Raw genomic sequence first — 20,307 nt, 5'->3', positions numbered from 1 at the left:
ATATCAGTTCTGATTGAAAATGAGGTGCCTGAAGGGATTCCAATAAATGTCAGATATAGAACGGAATGGAATAAAAATAACTTGCAGTGGTCAGGTTATCACAGATGTAAACCATGTTAACTTCTTAGGCCTAAATCACGTTGAAGTTTAAATTGGAAATCACACGTTGACTACTTAGCAGACAAACAGAATAGCTTAGCATTTGTACTGTTTATTTTGCCGGTTGCCACAAACATAGACACCAGAAAAATATTTTACCACTGCTACTTTGAATTGATTATTCATTATAGTATAATCTCTGGGGTAATTCAGCAAAAGCCTCAAGGTTCGTAGTATTATAAAAATCATGAAAAAATGTATGTTGTCAACCATCGACAATCCTGTTGACCATGCTTAAAAGATTTTAAAACACCATCCATTCTTTTTAATATGAAAACGAACATACACTTGACACTTTCCATTTCCACCACCACCACCACTTGCCACAGGAATAATTTTAAACTTCCAATATCCCATTTAAAACACTATGCCTAAACACCATAGTACATGGGAGTGTAAATGTACCATAAACTTTAAGGCAGTAATGCATGTAATGTGGCTCATTGAAAAGATTGGTCTTTGCTCCTCTGGTGGGAAATGGCTATTATTCTATTGAAGAAGTCGTTGAGGTTAGTTTCACTGTTTGAACAAGGGAATTATAGATTTTATTTTTGTGCTCTGGAAACAGTAATAAATGTGTAGGTGTATCTCAGAAATGTATATAAAATAGTGTAAGCCTCTGTATTTTTCCTAAAATGTTCTTATTGTATAACTTGGCCTGTCTTCTATGCATCAAATCAAATGTTTTGGAAATTCTGTGTAACAGGATGAAGCAAGCACACTTCACGTGTCATGAAAAATTTGTTACCAGTAGCTACTTTTGGCATTTTTGCCTTGTTCTGATTCACCTCAATATAACTGTACAAACAATATTTAAAATAAATTAAATGGTTTCTTTCAAAATGAAGATAACTAAATATTTATTATGTGCAAATACTCACCAAAATACAGTGGACTGAGAATATAAAATCACTAATACATCAATCTAGTCACTAGTTAGAATACCACAACCTTTTAAGAGGTAATAAAAATTCTGTGTAGACTAGCAGCTGAATATAGTGTCTGCCAACATGACAAATATGAAAATTTGATTTTGGTTCTGAAATGTCGTGTAGACAACAGACTGGCCATCTTAACTGCACTGATAAAGATAATTCAGATGAAAATACAAGGGAGAGGTTTCATTTAATAACTTTTTAAAATTTTTGTCCCTATTCACCCAATTTACAGTATCTTTCTGTGAAAGAACCTTAACCTATACAAAAATTTAGAAGAGTATTTTTAGAATTGTGAATGTGAAAATGACATACAGCTGGAGCTCAGTACTGCCATGCATTCATTGTTATGTCTTGTAGAAACTAATAAATATCTAGATTTTAGAAGTTGTTTAACTTATACTATAACAATTTTTTTCTTGCATTTGCAGAACCATAAATGATGCAGAAATGAGTCATAGCACAGTGGATTCTGCAGCAGGAGCTGCCGCTGTTCTGAGGGAGGAGTTAGCATCTGCAGTCAATAGGCAGCAGCAACATCCACCTGCTGCTTCCACTGCTGGCGCTTCTTCTGAAGTTCACCACACGGCAGATGTTGCGGGTCCTGCTGCAGTATGCTAATATAATATATTTATGTTTAATATAAGATTTTATACCGAAAAACATATAAATGAATGCGTTATCTTACATAAGTTGATCTTAATGTATAATGTTGTGTTACATATCACTCTTAATTCCACCCAAATGGTTGTACATATAAAAATAGTAGGGTCATTGGTATTGAGAAACATCTGAAGTCACCAAACCTGGACAAGATACTAGGATCCATAGAGTCCTAACAGATTCTACAGAGAATTTGCAGCTTTGTTGGCCCCTGTCTTAACCACAAGGTACTGAAGGTCTTTTGAAAAAAAATTACCTTGCCAACTGGTTGGAAGAAAGACCATGTTGCTCCCATCCGTAAGATGGGTAGAAGAGGTGAGTCAGAAAACGAATGTCCAGTATCATTAATGTTCAATATTTTTAGAAGCTTGGTACGTATTCTCAGCTAAAATGTAATGAGGTTTATCAAACTGAATGACCAGCTCCACGTAACTAGCATGGCTTCCAAAAACATAAATAATGTGAAACCCAACTTGCAGTTGTTTCACAGAATTTCCTGAAAGTCCTGGATCAAGCTAATCAGGTAGATGTAGTATATCCTGACTCTCAAAAAGCATTCGTTTCAGTATCACACCAACACTTCTCAATGAAAGTGTGATTATATTGGGTATCATATGTAAGATCAAATTAATGCTTCTCACAGGTGAAAGTATTAAAATCCTATTGGTAAACTACAAAAAATCGCAACAGAGTGCCATAGGTTTAAGTACTCATGAAAAGCAGTGAAGTTCACCTATTACTAGGTGCAGAAATCTGGTTTAAACCGGAAAGTGATAAGAGTGAGATTTTTGGGAAAAAATTAAGTGTAAGTCGACAGGATAGGTTAATAGGAAATGGTGGTGTATTAGTTGCAATAAAGAAATTCAAATCCATCGAGACAGAATGAAGCTGCATGTGATACTGTTTGGGCAAGACTCGGTATTAGGGGAGGGCATAAAATGGTAATTGGATCGTTCAATTTCCCACCAGACTCATCTCCTGGTGTAATCAAAAACTTCAGAGAAAACCTCAGTTTGCTTGTACGTAAGTTCCCCAGTCATACTGTAACCATTGGTGGAGACTTTAATCATCCAACAATTAATTGGGAAAATTATTATGATAGTGGTGGGCATGATAAGACATTCTGTGAAAGATCACCAAATGCCTTCTCCGAAAACTACATAGAACATGTAGTTAGGAACCCCACTCATTTTGTAAATATATTGGATCTAATGGCAACAAATAGATCTGACCTCTTTGAGGGTGTCCACATTGAAACTGGTTTCAATAACAATCATGTGGTTGTGTCAATAATGATTACCAAAGTACAAGGGCCAACTAAAATAAGCAGAAAAATATATACATTCAGTAAATTAGGTAAAAAAATCACTAATGTCATATCTCAATGAGGAATTTGAAACTTTCAGCACAGGGCAGGAGCATCTGGAAGAACTGTAGCTCACATTTAAAATAATACTTTGCCACGCACTGGATAGACATGTACGGAGTAGAACAATCTATACTGGGAGGGAGCCTTCATGGTATACAGCCACTCTAAAGAAACAGAGAGTACTGTGTAATAGGTACAAACCAAAGTGTAGGGATATAGATTGAGAGATGCTGAATGAAATGCATGTGGCTGTCAAGAGAGCAAAGTGTGAAGCCTTGAATGACTACCATAGTAGAATATTATCAACTGATCTTTCACAGAACCCAAAGAATTTTGATAACATGTAAAGCCTGTTACTGGTACCAAAGTTAGTATTCAGTCCCTAGCAAATCAGACAGGAACTGAAATTGATGGTAGCAAAGCAAAAGCTGAAGCACTTAATGCTGTTTTAAAATATTCATTTACAAAGGAAAGCCCAGGAGAATTGCCCCAATATGATCCTCATACCACTGAAAAGATGAATGAAATAAGTATTAATGTCAGTGGTGTTGAGCAACAGCTGGAATCATTGGAACTGAACAAAGCTAAAGGGCCCAATTGAATCCATACCAGATTCTGTACTGAATTTGTGGCTCAGTTAGCCCCTCTCCTAACTATAATCTATCCTAGACCCCTTGAACGAAAAGCTGTATCCATTTCATGGAAAAAATGCAGTTTAGACTTGTCTACAAGAAGGGTAGTAGAAGTGGTCTGAAAAACTACCGTCCAATATCCTTCATATCAATTTGTTGTAGAATCTTAGAACATGTTCTGAGCTGCAACTTAATGAGGTATCTTTTAACAGATTTACCTCCTCAATGCCAACCAACATGGATTCTGAAAACACTGATCATGTGAAACCTAATGCTCACTTTTCTCACAAGACCTACTGAAAGGAGTGGATCAAGGCAATCTGGCACATGCAGTGTCTCTTGATTTGCAGAAAGCATATGACTCAGTACTATCCTTACACTTATTGGTAAAAGTGTGAGATCATATGTGGTATCAAGTAAAATTTGTGACTGGATTGAGGACTTGATTGGTATGGAAGATGCAGCATGTCATCTTAGATGGAGAGTCATTGTCAGATGTAGAAGTAACTTCAGGTGTGTTCCAGGTGAGATAGGACCCTTGCTGTTTATGTTGTATATTAATGACCTTACAAACATTATTAATTGTAATCTCTAGCTTTTTGCAGATGATGCTGTTACCTGTAGTGAAGTATTATCTTAAAGAAGCTGCATAAATATTCAGTCAGATCTTGACAAGATTTCAAAGTCATGCAAAGATTGGCAATTTGCTTTAAGTGTTCAGAGATGTAAAATGAAAAAATGTAGTATCCTACGACTTTAATATCAATGAATCACTGTTCAAATCGGCCAACTCATACCAACACCTGGGTGTAGTACTTTGTAGGGTTATTAAATGGAATGACCACATAAGCTTAGTTGTGAGTAAGGCAAGTGGTAGACTTCAGTTTATTGGTAGAATACCAGGGAAGTGCAGTCAGTCTACAAGGGAAATCGCTTACAAATCACTCTAATGACCAGTTCTAGAATATTGCTCATGTATGTGTAGGACCCATACCAAATAGTAATAACAGGGGATATCGAACATATACAGAGAAAGGCAGCGTAAATGGTTACAGATTTGTTTAATTCATGGGAGAGTGTCTCAGAGATACTAAAGGAACTGAACTGGAAGACTCTTGAAGACAGACGTTAACTATCCCGAGGAAGTCTGCACGCGTCGTCGGGAGGAGGTAATTTTAACTAGGCTCCGGATAGGGCACTGTCTTTTTAGCCATAGACATCTTTTAAGCAGCGATCCTCCCCCACTCTGTCCCCACTGCTCTCAGCTGTGGACGGTAAGACACCTTTTAATTGAGTGCCCCTATTTTACTCCGTTACGCGCCCGTCTATAGCTGTCGCCTGATATATCATCAATTTTAGCAGATGACACGCGCTCGGGCGATCGTGTTCTCGAGTTTATTAGTGCCAGTGAAATGACGTCAGTCATTTGAAGCTTTTTTTGGGGACAACCAACCCCTTTCTGTAGTGGACTTTTAAGCCTTCCTTCTGCTTTTAGTTTCTCCAATTTTTTGAGTTTCGTTCCCATTGCTGCTGGTTTCCATTTTCGGTTTTTACTGTTTCCTAAATCACGGACTGGGCACTAATGACCTTAGCAGTTTTGCACCCTAAAAACAAAAAAGTTTCAGGGAGAGTATAAGGGAACAATTGACAGGAATGGGGGAAAGAAATACAGTAGAAGAAGAATGGGATGAAGTAGTGAAGGCAGCAGAGGATCAAGTAGGTAAAAAGACGAGGGCTAGTAGAAATCCTTGGGTAACAGAAGAAATATTGAATTTAATTGATGAAAGGAGAAAATATAAAAATGCAGTAAATGCAGTAGGCAAAAAGGAATACAAATGTCTCAAAAATGAGATCGACAGGAAGTGCAAAATGGCTAAGCAGGGATGGCTAGAGGACAAATTTAAGGATGTAGAGGCTTATCTCACTAGGGGCAAGATAGATACTGCCTACAGGAAAATTAAAGAGACCCCCGGACAAGAGAGAGCCACTGGTATGAATATCGAGAGCTCAGATGGTAACCCAGTTCTGAGCAAAGAGGGGAAAGCAGAAAGGTGGAAGGAGTATATAGAGGGACTATACAAGGGCGATGTACTTGAGGACAATATTATGGAAATGGAAGAGGATATAGATGAAGATGAAATGGGAGATACGATACTGTGTAAAGAGTTTGACAGAGCACTGAAAGACCTAAGTCGAAACAAGGCCCCGGGAGTAGACAACATTCCATTAGAACTACTGACGGCCTTGGGAGAGCCAGTCCTGACAAAACTCTACCATCTGGTGAGCAAGATGTATGAGGCAGGCGAAATACCCTCAGGCTTCAACAAGAATATAATAATTCCAATCCCAAAGAAAGCAGGTGTTGACAGATGTGAAAATTACCAAACTATCAGTTTAATAAGTCACAGCTGCAAAATACTAACGCAAATTCTTTACAGATGAATGGAAAAACTGGTAGAAGCCGACCTCTGGGAAGATCAGTTTGAATTCCGTAGAAATGTTGGAACACGTGAGGCAATACTGACCTTACGGCTTATCTTAGAAGAAACATTAAGGAAAAGCAATCCTATGTTTTTAGCATTTGTAGACTTAGAGAAAGCTTTTGACAATGTTGACTGGAATACTCTCTTTCAAATTCTGAAGGTGGCAGGGGTAAAATACAGGGAGCAAAAGGCTATTTACAATTTGTACAAAAAAACAGATAGCAGTTATAAGAGCCGAGGGCCATAGAAGGGAAGCAGTGGTTGGTAAGGAAGTGAGACAGGTTTGTAGCCTATCCACGATGTTATTCAATCTGTAGATTGAGCCAGCGGTAAAGGAATCAAAAGAAAAATTCAGAGTAGGTATTAAAATCCATGGAGAAGAAATAAAAACTTTGAGGTTTGACGATAACATTGTAATTCTGTCAGAGACAGCAAAGGACTTGGAAGAGCAGTTGAACAGAATGGACAGTGTCTTGAAAGGAGGATATAAGGTGAACATAAACAAAAGCAAAACGAGGATAATGGAATGAAGTCGAATTAAGTCGGGTGATGCTGAGGGAATTAGGTTAGGAAATGAGGCACTTAAAGTAGTAAAGAAGTTTTGCTATTTGGGGAGCAAAATAACTGATGATGGTCGAAGTAGAGAGGATATAAAATGTAGTCTGGCAATGGCAAGGAAAGCGTTTCTGAAGAAGAGAAATTTGTTAACATAGAGTATTGATTTAAGTGTCAGGAAGTCGCTTCTGAAAGTATTTGTATGGAGTGTAGCCATGTGTGGAAGTGGAAACGTGGACGATAAATAGTTTGGACAAGAAGAGAATAGAAGCTTTCGAAATGTGGTGCTGCAGAAGAATGCTGAAGGTTAGATGGGTAGATCACATAAGTAATGTGGAGGTATTTAATAGAATTGTGGAGAAGAGTAGATTGTGGCACAACTTGTCCGGTTGGTAGGACATGTTCTGAGGCATCTAGGGATCACAAATTTAGCATTTGAGGTCAGCGTGGAGGGTAAAAATCGTAGAGGGAGACCAAGAGATGAATACACTAAGTAGATTCAGAAGGATGTAGGTTGTAGTAAGTACTGGGAGATGAAGCAGCTTGCACAGGATAGAGTAGCATGGACAGCTGCATCAAACCAGTCTCAGGACTGAAGACCACAACTACAACAACAACAACAACAACAACAATTACTGCACCTCCAGAGGCATTCAAATAATCATTCTTCCCGTGCTCCATATGTGAGTGGAATGGGAAGAAATCCTAAAAACTGCTGCAATGGGATGTACCTTCTGTCATGCACCTCATGGTGGCTTTCAGAGTGTAGCTGTAGATGTAGATGTAGATTGAAATTGGTGACTTGGTTGAGAATTCCTTGTAGGGAGGATGTGGCATGGTGTTTTGCATGGAGAACTATTGATAAATTTAAAAATAAATTCAGTTGTGCCTAAGAGAAGTGTATTGAAACCGAAGCTCTTCATGTTATATGTTAATGATTGCAGATGATATCAACAGTACCCTCAGACTTTTTGCAGATGATGCAGCAATATCTATGCAGATCTTGATAAAATTTCTACGTGGTGCAGGGATTGATGACTTGCTTGAGATGTATAGAAATGTGAAACTTCGCGTTTAGCAAAATTTCATATTTTGCTATCTTATGATTAAAATATCAGCTAGTCACAATTGGACTCAGTCTATCCATACAATTACATGGGTGTGGCGTAACAGTTCGTGGAGGTATGAAATGGTATGATCATGTAGGCTGAATTGTAGATAAAACAACTAGCAGCCTTAGATTCATTGGTAGGATACTGGGAAGAGCAGTCTTTTTAGGAAGAACAAAGCTTACAAAAGCGTAATGGGACACATTGCAAATAGGGTGAACAGAGGATACTGAACATGTATATAGAAATGGAGCGTGGAAGTTCACTGGCTTATTTGACTCACAGGAAACTATCAGATAATGCACAAAATGTGAACTGATAGACATTCGAATATACACATTGTTCCAGGAGGAGTGGTCAATATTCAGGGATATGAGAAGAACGATCATTAGAAGTAAAAAAAAAAGTATAGTAAACATGGGCTCTAAAATGTGTACCGTAAGAGCTATAAACACTGGTGCAGTCGAAGTAATGGGTTTCACAGTATTGAAGATGGAAAAAGTGCTTATAGCTCATAAGGTATGCGTTTTAGAGCTCATATTTACTTGATTTTCCTGAATACTGGTCATTCTTCCTGGGACACCCTATAGACACCAACTATCTTATGGAAGACTACTGACAAAGTTTCAAGAAGCAGTAATATTTGAGGACTGTTAGAATTATACTACAACCTCCTTCATGTTGCTTCTGTAGGGACCATGAAGGCGAGATCACATTAATTACAATGCATGTGGAGGCATTTAAATGGTCATTTTTCCCACACTGTATATGCAAATGGAATCTGAAGAAATCCTGATGTGTGGTACAGTGAGAAGTACCATCTACTATACACAGTACAGCTTTTTGCAGAGCATAACTGTAGATTTAGATACATTTATTGAGAACTCTCTGTGAGCAACTTTCATGTGCATTTTTAGGATTTACATTGTTCTTAGCATTATTTATTTTTGGAAAACTGCTTTGAGACTGTGCTGTGTAGGTTAAAATTTAAAACCACTGGCTTTGTCTTCGCCTGGTTTTGAATCTCCCTATCCCATTTATTCTTATTCTACATAGTTTTTCTAGCACTGGGAAACCGGCCCATTTGAAATTTTCATTCATACTGGTCAACACAAATGTCGTCCAACTATGTGATTTGTTCACTATCAGCTTGGAGGTCAGTGCAGGTGCCCAAAAATTTCGATTTTGAATCTTGGCTGCTTCTAAGTTTCTGCATTTCTCACCTGTGTCAACACTTTATGTATGTGGGAAGTAAGAGTAAACATGATTCTGATTCCATGTTACATTGAAACTGTCACCAGAATTAGCTCAGTGAGTTAGCTACCACACACACAGTAAAGCCTTTTGTGTGTTAAATTTCAATGAGGAAAGGAATGTGTCGGAAAAACTAAATAGAGGAGGGGGTGGGAAGGTAGGGTACCTGTGTAGATTTTAGGGAGTAATTTATATGGTACTAGTGGTAGATCTAAAATGTAAATGTTATAGGGAAAGACTGAGAGTGGACCGTACACAACAAATAACTCAGGACATTGGGTGTAAATGCTATTCTGAGATGAGATATGTGTACCAAAAGAAAGCCAACTATTCAGAAAAACTTTTTTTTTTTTTTTTTTTTTTTTTTTTTTTTTTTTTTTTTTTTTTTTTTGGGGGGGGGGGGGGGGGGGGGGAGAGAGAGAGAGAGAGAGAGAGAGAATCTGTACTCATGATAATGATATATTGGTGCAGTACACCAGACATCTGGAGTATGGTTTTTAGACAATTTTCCATGCTTGGTCAGGGAAATACTGGGCTGATCTGCCATCTCTGCTTCAGAAAACATTGTGCACAAACAGTTAAAATTAAATAATGTGCAGAACAAAGCTGACAGCTTTCTTAAACAGGTGTTACAAACACCATTCCTCAGTCACATTAACTGATGGCTGTGGAGTTGGGAAGAGCATCCAGCCAGGAAGCTAAAAGTAAGTTATTGGTAGAGTGTGAAATAAATAACAAGAGATTCCTGCAGCCATGGGACATTAGAGGTGGAGAAGAGGGAGTAAGAGGGGAAGGAAGGAGGTTGCATAAGGAAGGAGTATATAGAGGTGGAGGAAGGGAGTAGTGCAGCTTTGTGATACTTGAAAAATGATAGCAAAACAATAATAGTTCTATAACGAGTGAAAAATCAAACAGTGGAAAATCCAGGATGGAATGTAACAATATTAAAGAAGGAAATCTGCTTCTCACCATATAGCAGAGATGCGGAGTCACAATAGGCACAAAAAAAGATTCACACAATTATAGCTTTTGGCCATTAAGGCCTTTGTCAGAAACAACACACACACACACACACACACACACACACACACACACACACACAAAACTTGCACAGATGTGTGTGCAAGTTGCGTGTGTGTGTGTGTGTGTGTGTGTGTGTGTGTGTGTGTGTGTTTTGCTGACAAAGGCCTTAATGACCAACAGCTATAATTGTGTGAATCTTTTTGTTGTGCCTGTTGCGACTCTATAAGGAGTGAGACACTTTAAATTGCATGCATGATTTAGTATCACCCTTATCAATGTTTGTGCATATAAAAAAAAGTGCAGGTTAATAACTGAAACTTTGCTCTGTATTTATATGTTTCAGGAACTGAGCGGAACAGAGATGATCATAGCAAGTCTCCTAGCAGGGGCAACGGCTGGAGCAGCTGCTAAAACAACAATAGCACCACTTGATAGGACCAAAATTAATTTTCAGGTATGATTGTTAATGATAACTATCATGTCTCACTGTAATCCTTTCTTTGTGTGTAGTGCATGATACCAACATAGGGAATGCCATTTTTATATCTACCTTTTGAATTATTCTCTCCATAGACCCTCCTTATTGTTGTTAACAGCTGTTCTTTACATATGGTACCAACATTTTGCCTATTTGTTAGATTTCACTATTTCCCATGTCCTTTGTCAACCTTATTGCAAAGCCACTTTTTGTAGCTATTGCCTTGAAAGTGATCTTATTCCTTTCAGGAGATAGTTAAGAGATAACTTGTCATCACAAGTGTTTTTTCACTGTACCTGTTTCTGAAGACACTTTTGTGAGTTGGATTTAGAAATACAATTTTCTCATTCTGGATTGGCCATCAAACTCGGGCTTTATACTGATGTGGAGTGAGTTAACTGGCTACTTTGATGTTACTAAACTTCCCACTCTTAGATCTTATTGACACTACCCTTTGCAAAATTAACTCCAATTGCCAGTCATCCCCTCAGTTTAGCAGGACAGTCACCATCTGCAATTTCCTCAGCTACATGGGCATAACAATGACTATGAAACACATTTATGTTCAGCTAACACCAATCACAATTAATTAATTAATGTTGTAGAGTTTTGTACCAATATGGCTCACACGCCTTTGTGTGTGTGTGTGTGTGTGTGTGTGTGTGTGTGTGTGTGTGTGTGTGTGTGTGTAGGCGCGCACGCCCACACACACACACACACACACACACACACACACACACACTATTCATCCGCACATACACAGCAACAAGCAGACATTTCGATATATTTTTCCCGCGTGGAATGTTTCCCTCCATTATATACATATTTTAGACAGCATGTGGTGGAACCCCAAAAGTATTATTCTGTATGTTGCAAGAGACTGAAAATAGCCAAAATATGCTATCTTGGCACCCTCTGCAGTACAGACATTTGCAATAACTCTAAGAGCAAAACTGGCGGAGTTAATTTTCTGCGCAAGTTTCATTACACAGTCATTAAAATTTAAGATTTTCATCTACATGAATCCCCAGCAATTTTGTTGATGCCACTCTGTCTATGGCCTTGTCATCCAAACAACAGATCAAAATTTACATTTCGACATATTTTCCCAAACTGCATATAATTTGTTTTCTTTGTATTTAATGTGAACCGGTTTGCATTGAACCAAGTGTGGACATTCTTTATTACTTGGTCAGTAGTTGTTTGCAGCATTTGCTTTGGTGCACCTGTTACCACATTAGTGTCATCTGCGAATATTATGGCCTTTGCTGCTTCATCTGAGGTGTGGAAGTCATTTATGTAAACAAGGAATAGTAAGGGACTTAGAATACTGCTTTGCGGCACTCCTATTTCCACTTTTTTTTGCATGTGATACTAAATTTATGTTGTGGTTCGAGTAATCTGACATCAGGCCTACAGTCTGTGTTCTGTTTTGTAGGTATGATTCAAACCATTTTTTCCCTGTCCCATGAATACCTAATGCTTCCAGTGTTTCTAAAAGAATGCCATGATTGGCAGTGTCAGATTTTTTGGAGATATCTAAATTTATTCCTACTATGCTGTTTCTTGTTCTACATTTTTGATTATTTGTTCATTGTAGCTCATTAATGCTGTTTTTGTATTTTTACCTGCTTGGAAGTCATGCTGATTTCTATTTAGTAACTTATAGTCATTTAGATATTTGTTGATTCTATGCTTCATTAATTTTTCTATTATTTTGGAAAATGCTGGAAAGAGGTATATTGGTTGATAGTTTTTTGCCTTATGCTTGTCGCTGTTTATTAATAATGGCTTCACTTTTAACATTTTCATCCTTGTCGGAAACACTCCTTCATTAAATGGTTATTTGGCTATGTATGCCAAGGGCCTTGTGATTTGAGCAGCTGTCATTGTTATGATATAAACAGGCTCCTCATCTACTCCTGCTAACTTTTAGGTTTCAAAGTTTTTATTACTTTGAACACTTCATGTTCATCTGTTGGATCTGTCTTCATGCAACAAGCAGCTTTTGGAAATTCGTGGTTTTTTATTTCGAGCTTAATGAAGTTGTAGCATTTATGAAATAATTGTTGATGTCATTTAGCAAATCCTGTTTTTTAATATTGGCATTTTCTGTGTTTTTGAGAATGATATCCTGGTCTTCGCATCTCTTTCCTGTTTGTCGTCACAATACTCCATGTGGCTTTTCATTTGCTATCGGACTGTCTTATTAAGTTGTCATTACTCACAAATTTTGAATTGGCAGTTACTGACATCTTTGTAATGAAGAGACTTCCAACAGATGCAAATGGGAGCACTGCTGCTATGAAAGCTCATGGAAATACTTTGTTGGAACAGCTGCAAGTGGGCAGTATGTGGCTTTCGAATACAGTGAAAACTGGTATGTAGGACACATTTCTCAGCCATCATATGAATTTAAAGATATGGAAATTTACTACACGTCTCCTGCTGATTCATGATTCGTTTCGTGACCCAGTAGGAATGACACTGTTTGGGTCTCCTTTTCCAGTGTTATATGTAGGGTGAATGTTCCATCATTAAAAAGGGACAGTGTGCAATTGTATAAACTTACCAGTAAGTGTATGAAAAAGAAATCGTAACTCTCAGCTTGAAGTGAACTTATTTTGTTTTTCGATCAAGGAAAACAAAGCTATATGCAATGCATATTTGAATTTGTTTACAAAATTGTTCTTTGCAGAATTTTTGTATTGATATATACAAGCATATATTAAAAAAGCTATTATGTCTCTCATTATTGCTTGCATCTTCCCTTATGTTTCACTGACGTTATCTTTTAATGTGCAGTAACAGAATAAGGATACATCACTTCATTTGTGCACTCAAGCTCTCTTGTAATTCTACACGCCGAAAAGACTTTTAACAGTTTTCGGCTCTCGTGTGTTTAGAGTTCTGACCACAGGTCAATCACAAATATTTTAGGAACAAGTTTTCAATGAATACACATGGTTTTTGTTTCCCAGATCCCTGTAGTTTTGAATATGGGTGGCATGTGTAAGTGACATTTTCATTGTATTCTTTGTCAGTGAATAAAGTTAGTTAGGGCACTCTTCTTTGCACCTAAGATTGCTGTGAGGTACATAAATATTTAAGCAAAAATTAAAGTTGAAATTCCACTGTCTAAATCATCCTTCCCCCTTCCCCCCAGGACTTTGAAGTTCGTCAAATTTGACATCTTTTTTGTGATGGCTCACCTTTAACACCCCCCCCCCCCCCCCCCCCCCCCCCCCCCGAAGGTAAGAACTACTAATTGCAGTGCCAAATGCTTTTCATTATTATTTATACTTAATACTAGGACTACAGAGTTACAGTGCACAAGGTGAAGTCTCTTCTGTTTTTGTGTGCAAAATTGATTTTTTTTAAAAAATCAGGAATTTAAGGCACAGCATAAAAGTGTTTTTCAACATTTTTCATTAAAAAATTTGAATAATGTAGCCTACTTTTTATACATTATATCAGCTTGATGGTTATATACTAGATGTATAAAAAGATGCTGCCTGTAGGTCAACTCATTATTAGTAGTAGCCCTATGAAAATAGGGAAACTTGCACCTGGCTAATGACCAGGTACACGCCCTTGAGTCTTCAAACCTGAATTTATCAAAAACGGTTAGAATTAGGACAATGTTATTTGGCAGTTTTAATATTAACACATGCAGGTATCCATGTACCAAATAAAACTAAATTCTGAAATGGTCACCTTAGGATCAACCTAAATATCTGTGACTTGACTTGGAATGACCCCATTAACAAACTTCAAATTTTTCATTTTTTTCTCTCTGAATTTTAATTTCTTTTTTATATTTTTCCTCAGTTTATTCACTGCTTGCTCAATATAAAGATTGAATAACATCAGGAATATGTTGCAATCCTGTCCCCTTGTATTCTCATTTACTGCTTCCCTCTCATGCCCTTAGACTCTTATAGCTGTAATCTGGTTTATTTTTGGGTTAAAGATAACATCTTTTCATCCTTTTATTTTATTCCTGCTACTTTCATAATTTCAAAGATGTACTCCGGTTAACATTGTCAAAAACTTTCCCTGAATCTACAGTTTCTACACAGGTGTGCAGTACATGACAATGAAAGTAACTTCCACCTGATGTGTCACTGCCAAGTAATGTAACTTGTTGAAACTTGGACTGTACATAGAAAGAACTGCAATAGCATAGTACAGAATCTAACTGAAAGAAATACAAAATAAGTTGAACAGAAATGATACTTTTATTCAAAGACAAAGGTACACTGATATCATAGCGATTAGAGATTGTCCCTTGGCCATTACAAACAGAGGTACATGGTTCTTAATAGGGTGTGTGTTCACCATGGACCACAGTGCATGCTCTGCAATATGCTGGCTTGTTGGCCACAATGTGATAAGGAGTTCTTGTGGCAGGGATTTCCATTCCTCCACCAACACATTTAATAATTGCTGGATGGTTATTAGTGCAAGTGGATGTGCTGCAATACATCTACCCAACACTTCTGCACTTGTTCAATAGGATTTAAGCCTGGGCAATGTGCTGAATGTGCCCTCATTTCAAGACTGCTCCACCTGCACTGTTCGATGCAGTCACAAATTGTTATCCATAAAAATTAAGTCAAGTGGAATGCATCCTGAAAAGATGCACAGGGGAAAGGGATACAGCGTCACAATAACATTGACTGGTGAGTGTATCATGTTAAAATATTTAGAGGTCAGTATGCCTGTGCAACGTAATGACACCCCAAGCATGAACGCCTGGACCACAAAACCATCATATTTGGCAATTTTCCTGGGTGCATTGTGTGTACCCACCTCTCTCTATATGAGGGTACATTCAAAACCACAATGTAGACTGAATCTGCTGTTACCTGAGAAGAGCATATGATCTCACTAGTCACTGTACCAGTATCTGTGCTCTTGACACCATCACAAATGATGCCACTGATGCTGAAGTGCCAATGGAATATAACATGCTGGTCAAAGAAACACTCGCATTGAGTCGCTGTGCCACAGTAGATGTTGAGATTGTATGTGTCTTGCAGGCATGTTAAATGTGGTTACAATTGCACCTGCTGTTTGACTTGGGTATCTTCTTGGGTATCTTCTTGCCTGTTGCACAATGTAGCAGTTGGCATAAATTTTCGAAGTATTATAGCACATCATAATGTGAAAAATTATGCTGAGAAAGCAACATTTGGCTATGCTTATAGTGGCCTTATTCTGGATTACCTTATTCAACTGCCTCGTGTTGCAAGGCCAACCTCATTTGGTGTTGTTATCACACTAATCGCACACCATGTGACATCCAACTGTCTGTGTACTGTGTATGACTGGGAGACCACTGAGAACATGCTCACATTCTTTCTCTCATTTCCACAGAATTTTTAATATGTTATGTCACTTTATCTGTATCATCTCTCAGTTTTGCAGAGCCAGGTATAAGCAAAGGTCTTTTCTTCAGTCTCTCTTCTAAGACATGTGATAGGGTCAGTGCTGCCTCAGGTGTTCCTCCATTTCTCAGGAACCCAAATTGGTCTTCACAGAGGTAAACATTTGCCAGTTTTCCCATTATCCTATAATTGTGTTAATATTTTACAACCATGATTTGTTAAATTGACAGTTTGATAATATTTGGACATGTCAGCACTTGCTTTCTTTGGAATGAGAAGTCAGGGTATCTTGCTTCTCTTGTATATCGTGTATAGTAAGTGCAATACTTTTGTCATATTTCCTTCCAAGGATCCCAATAATTCTTAAGGAATAATTCTTGAGGAATAGATACCTTGTTTCAACTTAAGTCTTCCAGTGCTGTGTCAAATTCTTCTTGTAGTATCATATCTTGCATCTTATCTTCATCTGCTTCCTATACCCATCTATAATATTGTATTAAACTTCAATTCCCTTGAATAGCCCTTCTCTGTATTATTTCCACCTTTTAGCTCTCCTTTCTTTGCTTAGTGCTGGCTTGTCATCTGAGCTCTTCATATTCATACAATTGCTTCTTTCTTCCAAAGGTCTTTTTAATTTGTAATAGATTGCATCAATTTTTCCCATCATGATGCTTGTTTCTACAGCCTTGCATTTGTTTTCTAGTGATACCTGCTTAAATGTCTCCATTTTGTGTCCATCTCATTTCTTAAGATGTCTCTATGGCTTTTTTTCTGCTTCATTTGATATTTTCTTTTACTTGTTGGTATCTAATATGTTATCTGAGGATTTCTCTCTCAAAATTACTTGTTGATCTTCTAGTGTATTCCTTCCTCCTGTTGCAATCTATCTTTGCCTAATGCTCACTTGACTCATGACAACATTTTATTCTTCTTGATTACCTAACGTTCTGCAATGTCTTCAGTTTTAAGCTGCAGCTTATAGCCAATAAATCATGTTCAGAGGTGGCAAGTGTCCCTGGAAGTGTTCTGCAGCTTAAAATCTAGTTTTGAAATCTGTCATACCATTATGTAATCTGTCTTAAACCTTTCTGTGTCTCCATGTGTCTTCTATGTATACAACCAAAGTTTTAGCAAAGATCAAATTGGTACTCTCCAAAATTATACCAGGCAGCGTTCCCTTTCAATCATTTTCCACGTCCATGATCTACTGCTATTTCTCCACCTCTTCTTTTTTCTACTTTTGAATACCAGTTCCCTAGCACTCTTAAATTTTCATCTCCCTTAACAATTGGAATAATTTCTCTCATCACGCATTCCTTCAGTCTTAAAAGTGATTTTCATTATTGTGAGTGTAATGTCTCTGGCCTTCTTAATGATTTCCTAGAAATATGCTGCATGTTGAAATAAGATTTTATCTTCTTGATTCTCTTTTCATTTCACAATTAATCTCTAAGATTTGCATAATGTTGCAGATGCAGTGAGCTGTTGTAGTGGATTTTGATATTACATTAGTATTTAAAGCTTTCTGGTTTTTAGTTAATTAGCAAAGTTTCATGTCATGAAATGAGCCAGTGCATAAGTTGTATAGTTCAGAATGATATGATGACTGAGAAAAGTTTAAGAAAAATGCCTGTGTAAAAACATTTATTGCGAGTGAGGGAAAAAGTCTGTTTTTAGATGAATAATATTTTTTCCATAGCACACAATTTAATGATATGCAGCTCATGGTGGTTAAAGCTCTATAAAAAAAGATGTCAGAACATCAGTTGATCAAGGACCAAGATTTGTACAGCCTGCCACATCAACAGACAACACCCATCTCAAGAATTTTCATGATATTTAGCGAGTTTGATGGATGGATGATGATTTCCATGCACCATTAAGAGAGATTGCAACTTTCAGAAAATTTCATGTCTAGATGTCAAACTGATTTCCAACTGTAAAAAATTTCGATTCATTGTGTCATTACAGAATTTCTTATTTATCTACTGACAACCAGAAAAAGAATTGGGTTGTGAATGTTTGCTAATGCAAATAGTGATTGATGCTTAATTAAGAAAAATGTTATTGAAGATTTTTGGATTTTTTATTATCATTTACCACATACAGTAAAATAGGTTTTTCCAATAATACCAAGTTACAGCTGTTATCAAAGTATTAAAATTAATATTCATGTTATGTGTACAAATCAAGTATATTATATACAGCTATAATCTTAAATATTACTATCAACATTGTCCATATCATAGAACTCGTTTATATTGCAACACTGAAAAAAAAATCAGTCATATAATTTAAATCTGAATTTTTTAAAATGGCAATGATTGAGCAGTGAGAGGAAACTTGTAAATAATTTTGAGGGCATTCACGTTGAGTGTTTTCTGTTGTTGCTAGTCTATGCTTTGAGATTTCAATGTTTGCCGTATTTCTAGTGTGATGTTAATGATTTGTTTCCCAGATAACACATTAATTAATGTTGTTCTTGACAAAGAATGCAGACTCAGAGATATACCTGATTCACCACAGTTAGTATCCTAAGCCTGGTAAAAAGAGGGTGACAGTGCTCATTAGGACCAGCCCGGCGTACTACATAGACCTTCTGACATAAGGATAATGTCCCCATAGGAGTAGGCCATACAGTATGTGTGACTGAAATCCCACAAAATACGTCATGGAGATTATTATGGTAGGACACCAGCAAGTTATTGCTGCTGTTGCAGCCTTCCCTAAATGTCGATAAAGTGTTTCTCACATTTGCTTACTGGAATTTGCAGAATGAGCAATAGGGTCACTTTCCTTTAACAGGAACACAGAAGGTGCAGTGAAAGACATCTGTCTATAATAAATGAAATTAGACAAAGCAGTGAGTTAAATTCAAGAAATCAAAGGACAGCATCTGGAATATTAAAATATTGGTAATATTCATCAGTAACTATGTGCCCATTATTTGAAATTTTTCGCATGTTTAACCTTAGCCTGAAATGAGAAAATTTGGTAACTCTTAATACTGCTATTTACAGATATCTGAGAAGCCATATTCAGTCAAAGAGGCTATAAAGTTCTTGAAACGAACTTACAAGAATGAGGGAGCACTCAGTTTATGGCGTGGAAATTCTGCTACTATGGCCCGAATAGTACCTTATGCTGCAATCCAGTTTACTGCACATGAACAATGGAAAAAACTACTTAAAATAGATGTCGACAAGGACAAAAAGTAAGCAAATTTGGTTGTTCATTTTTTATTTTCTAATAGATCTATTTTTAAACTATTTTCTGTGTTGTGAGTAATATGTATTCCCTAAGAACTGGAATCCATTAGTCAGTAAAAGTACCAAAGTGATAAAAATAGAAAAATAATTCTTCATGTGGAAGAGGTGTTGAGTTGCAGACAGGCACAATGAAAAGACTGCTAAACACTTAAGTTTTTGGACAAAAAAGTCTTGCTGCCAAAATAGCGCCCCCCCCCCCCCCCCCCCCACACACACACACACACACACACACACACACACACACACACACACACACACACACACACACACACACAGAGAGAGAGAGAGAGAGAGAGAGAGAGAGAGAGAGAGAGAGTGTGTGTGTGTGTGTGTGTGTGTGTGTGTGTGTGTGTGTCGGTCTCCAACTGCAGACTGTGCATGCATCTGCCCGGCTACTGTCTCCAGTCACTGGGGCCCAACTGCAGGCTGTGCCTGCATTTGTCGTGTGCAGCAACCTGGAATAGGGGGTGGGGGTAAGGAGGCATGAGATGAGGAGTGGAAGGGATAGAAGGGTAGTGGTGGGGGAAGGTGTGCTGCTTGTGGTAGCGAGCAGGGATGTGATGGTGACAGGATGGGCTGCTGGGTGCAAAGTCAGGGGACTGTGCTGGGCAAGGAGGGAGGGGGGATGGAAAGGGAGAGGGAAGGGGAAAGATATAGAGAATGGGGCAAGACTGTAGGAGTGTTGGTGGATTAGAAGGTACATGCAATGCTGAAGTGGGAGGAGGGAAGGGGATATAGAGTACACGGGCTAGCAGTGTTTGAGGCCATGGGGGTCATGGGAACAAAGGATATGTTGTAGGGATCGTTTCCACCTGCACACTTCAGGACAGGTAGGAAGGGTCCAGAGTGCAGAGACTGTGAAGCAGTCATTGAATTGAAGTGAAGTGAAGCGCATGGTGTTGGACAGCATGTTCAGCAGTTGTTGTCCAACTGTCTTTTGACATAGTTTGCCTGTGGCCAGTCATGTGGAAAGACAGCTTGCTAG

The 20,307-nt window shown here is 37.8% G+C and overlaps 1 protein-coding gene across 5 annotated transcripts in view; it reads left to right on the top strand.

Annotated features, from left to right (window-relative positions):
- Window positions 1-20,307, top strand: part of LOC126187731 (mitochondrial coenzyme A transporter SLC25A42) — a 228,171-nt gene that overhangs the window by 128,913 nt on the left and 78,951 nt on the right. For all 5 annotated transcript variants that reach the window (XR_007537787.1, XR_007537785.1, XR_007537788.1 and 2 more), the window contains 3 exons: window positions 1,526-1,706; window positions 10,526-10,636; window positions 19,074-19,267. Coding sequence is in view for 2 of the 5 variants with exons in the window: in XM_049929001.1 (XP_049784958.1) it covers window positions 1,545-1,706; window positions 10,526-10,636; window positions 19,074-19,267 (467 nt within the window). In the remaining 3 variants the exon portion in view is untranslated. The remainder of the gene's footprint in view (window positions 1-1,525; window positions 1,707-10,525; window positions 10,637-19,073; window positions 19,268-20,307) is intronic.

The sequence above is a fragment of the Schistocerca cancellata genome, chromosome 1 (assembly GCF_023864275.1).
Source record: "Schistocerca cancellata isolate TAMUIC-IGC-003103 chromosome 1, iqSchCanc2.1, whole genome shotgun sequence".
In the NCBI taxonomy this organism is placed as follows: Eukaryota; Metazoa; Arthropoda; class Insecta; order Orthoptera; family Acrididae; genus Schistocerca; species Schistocerca cancellata.
This window is presented reverse-complemented; position numbering and strand designations above follow the sequence as displayed.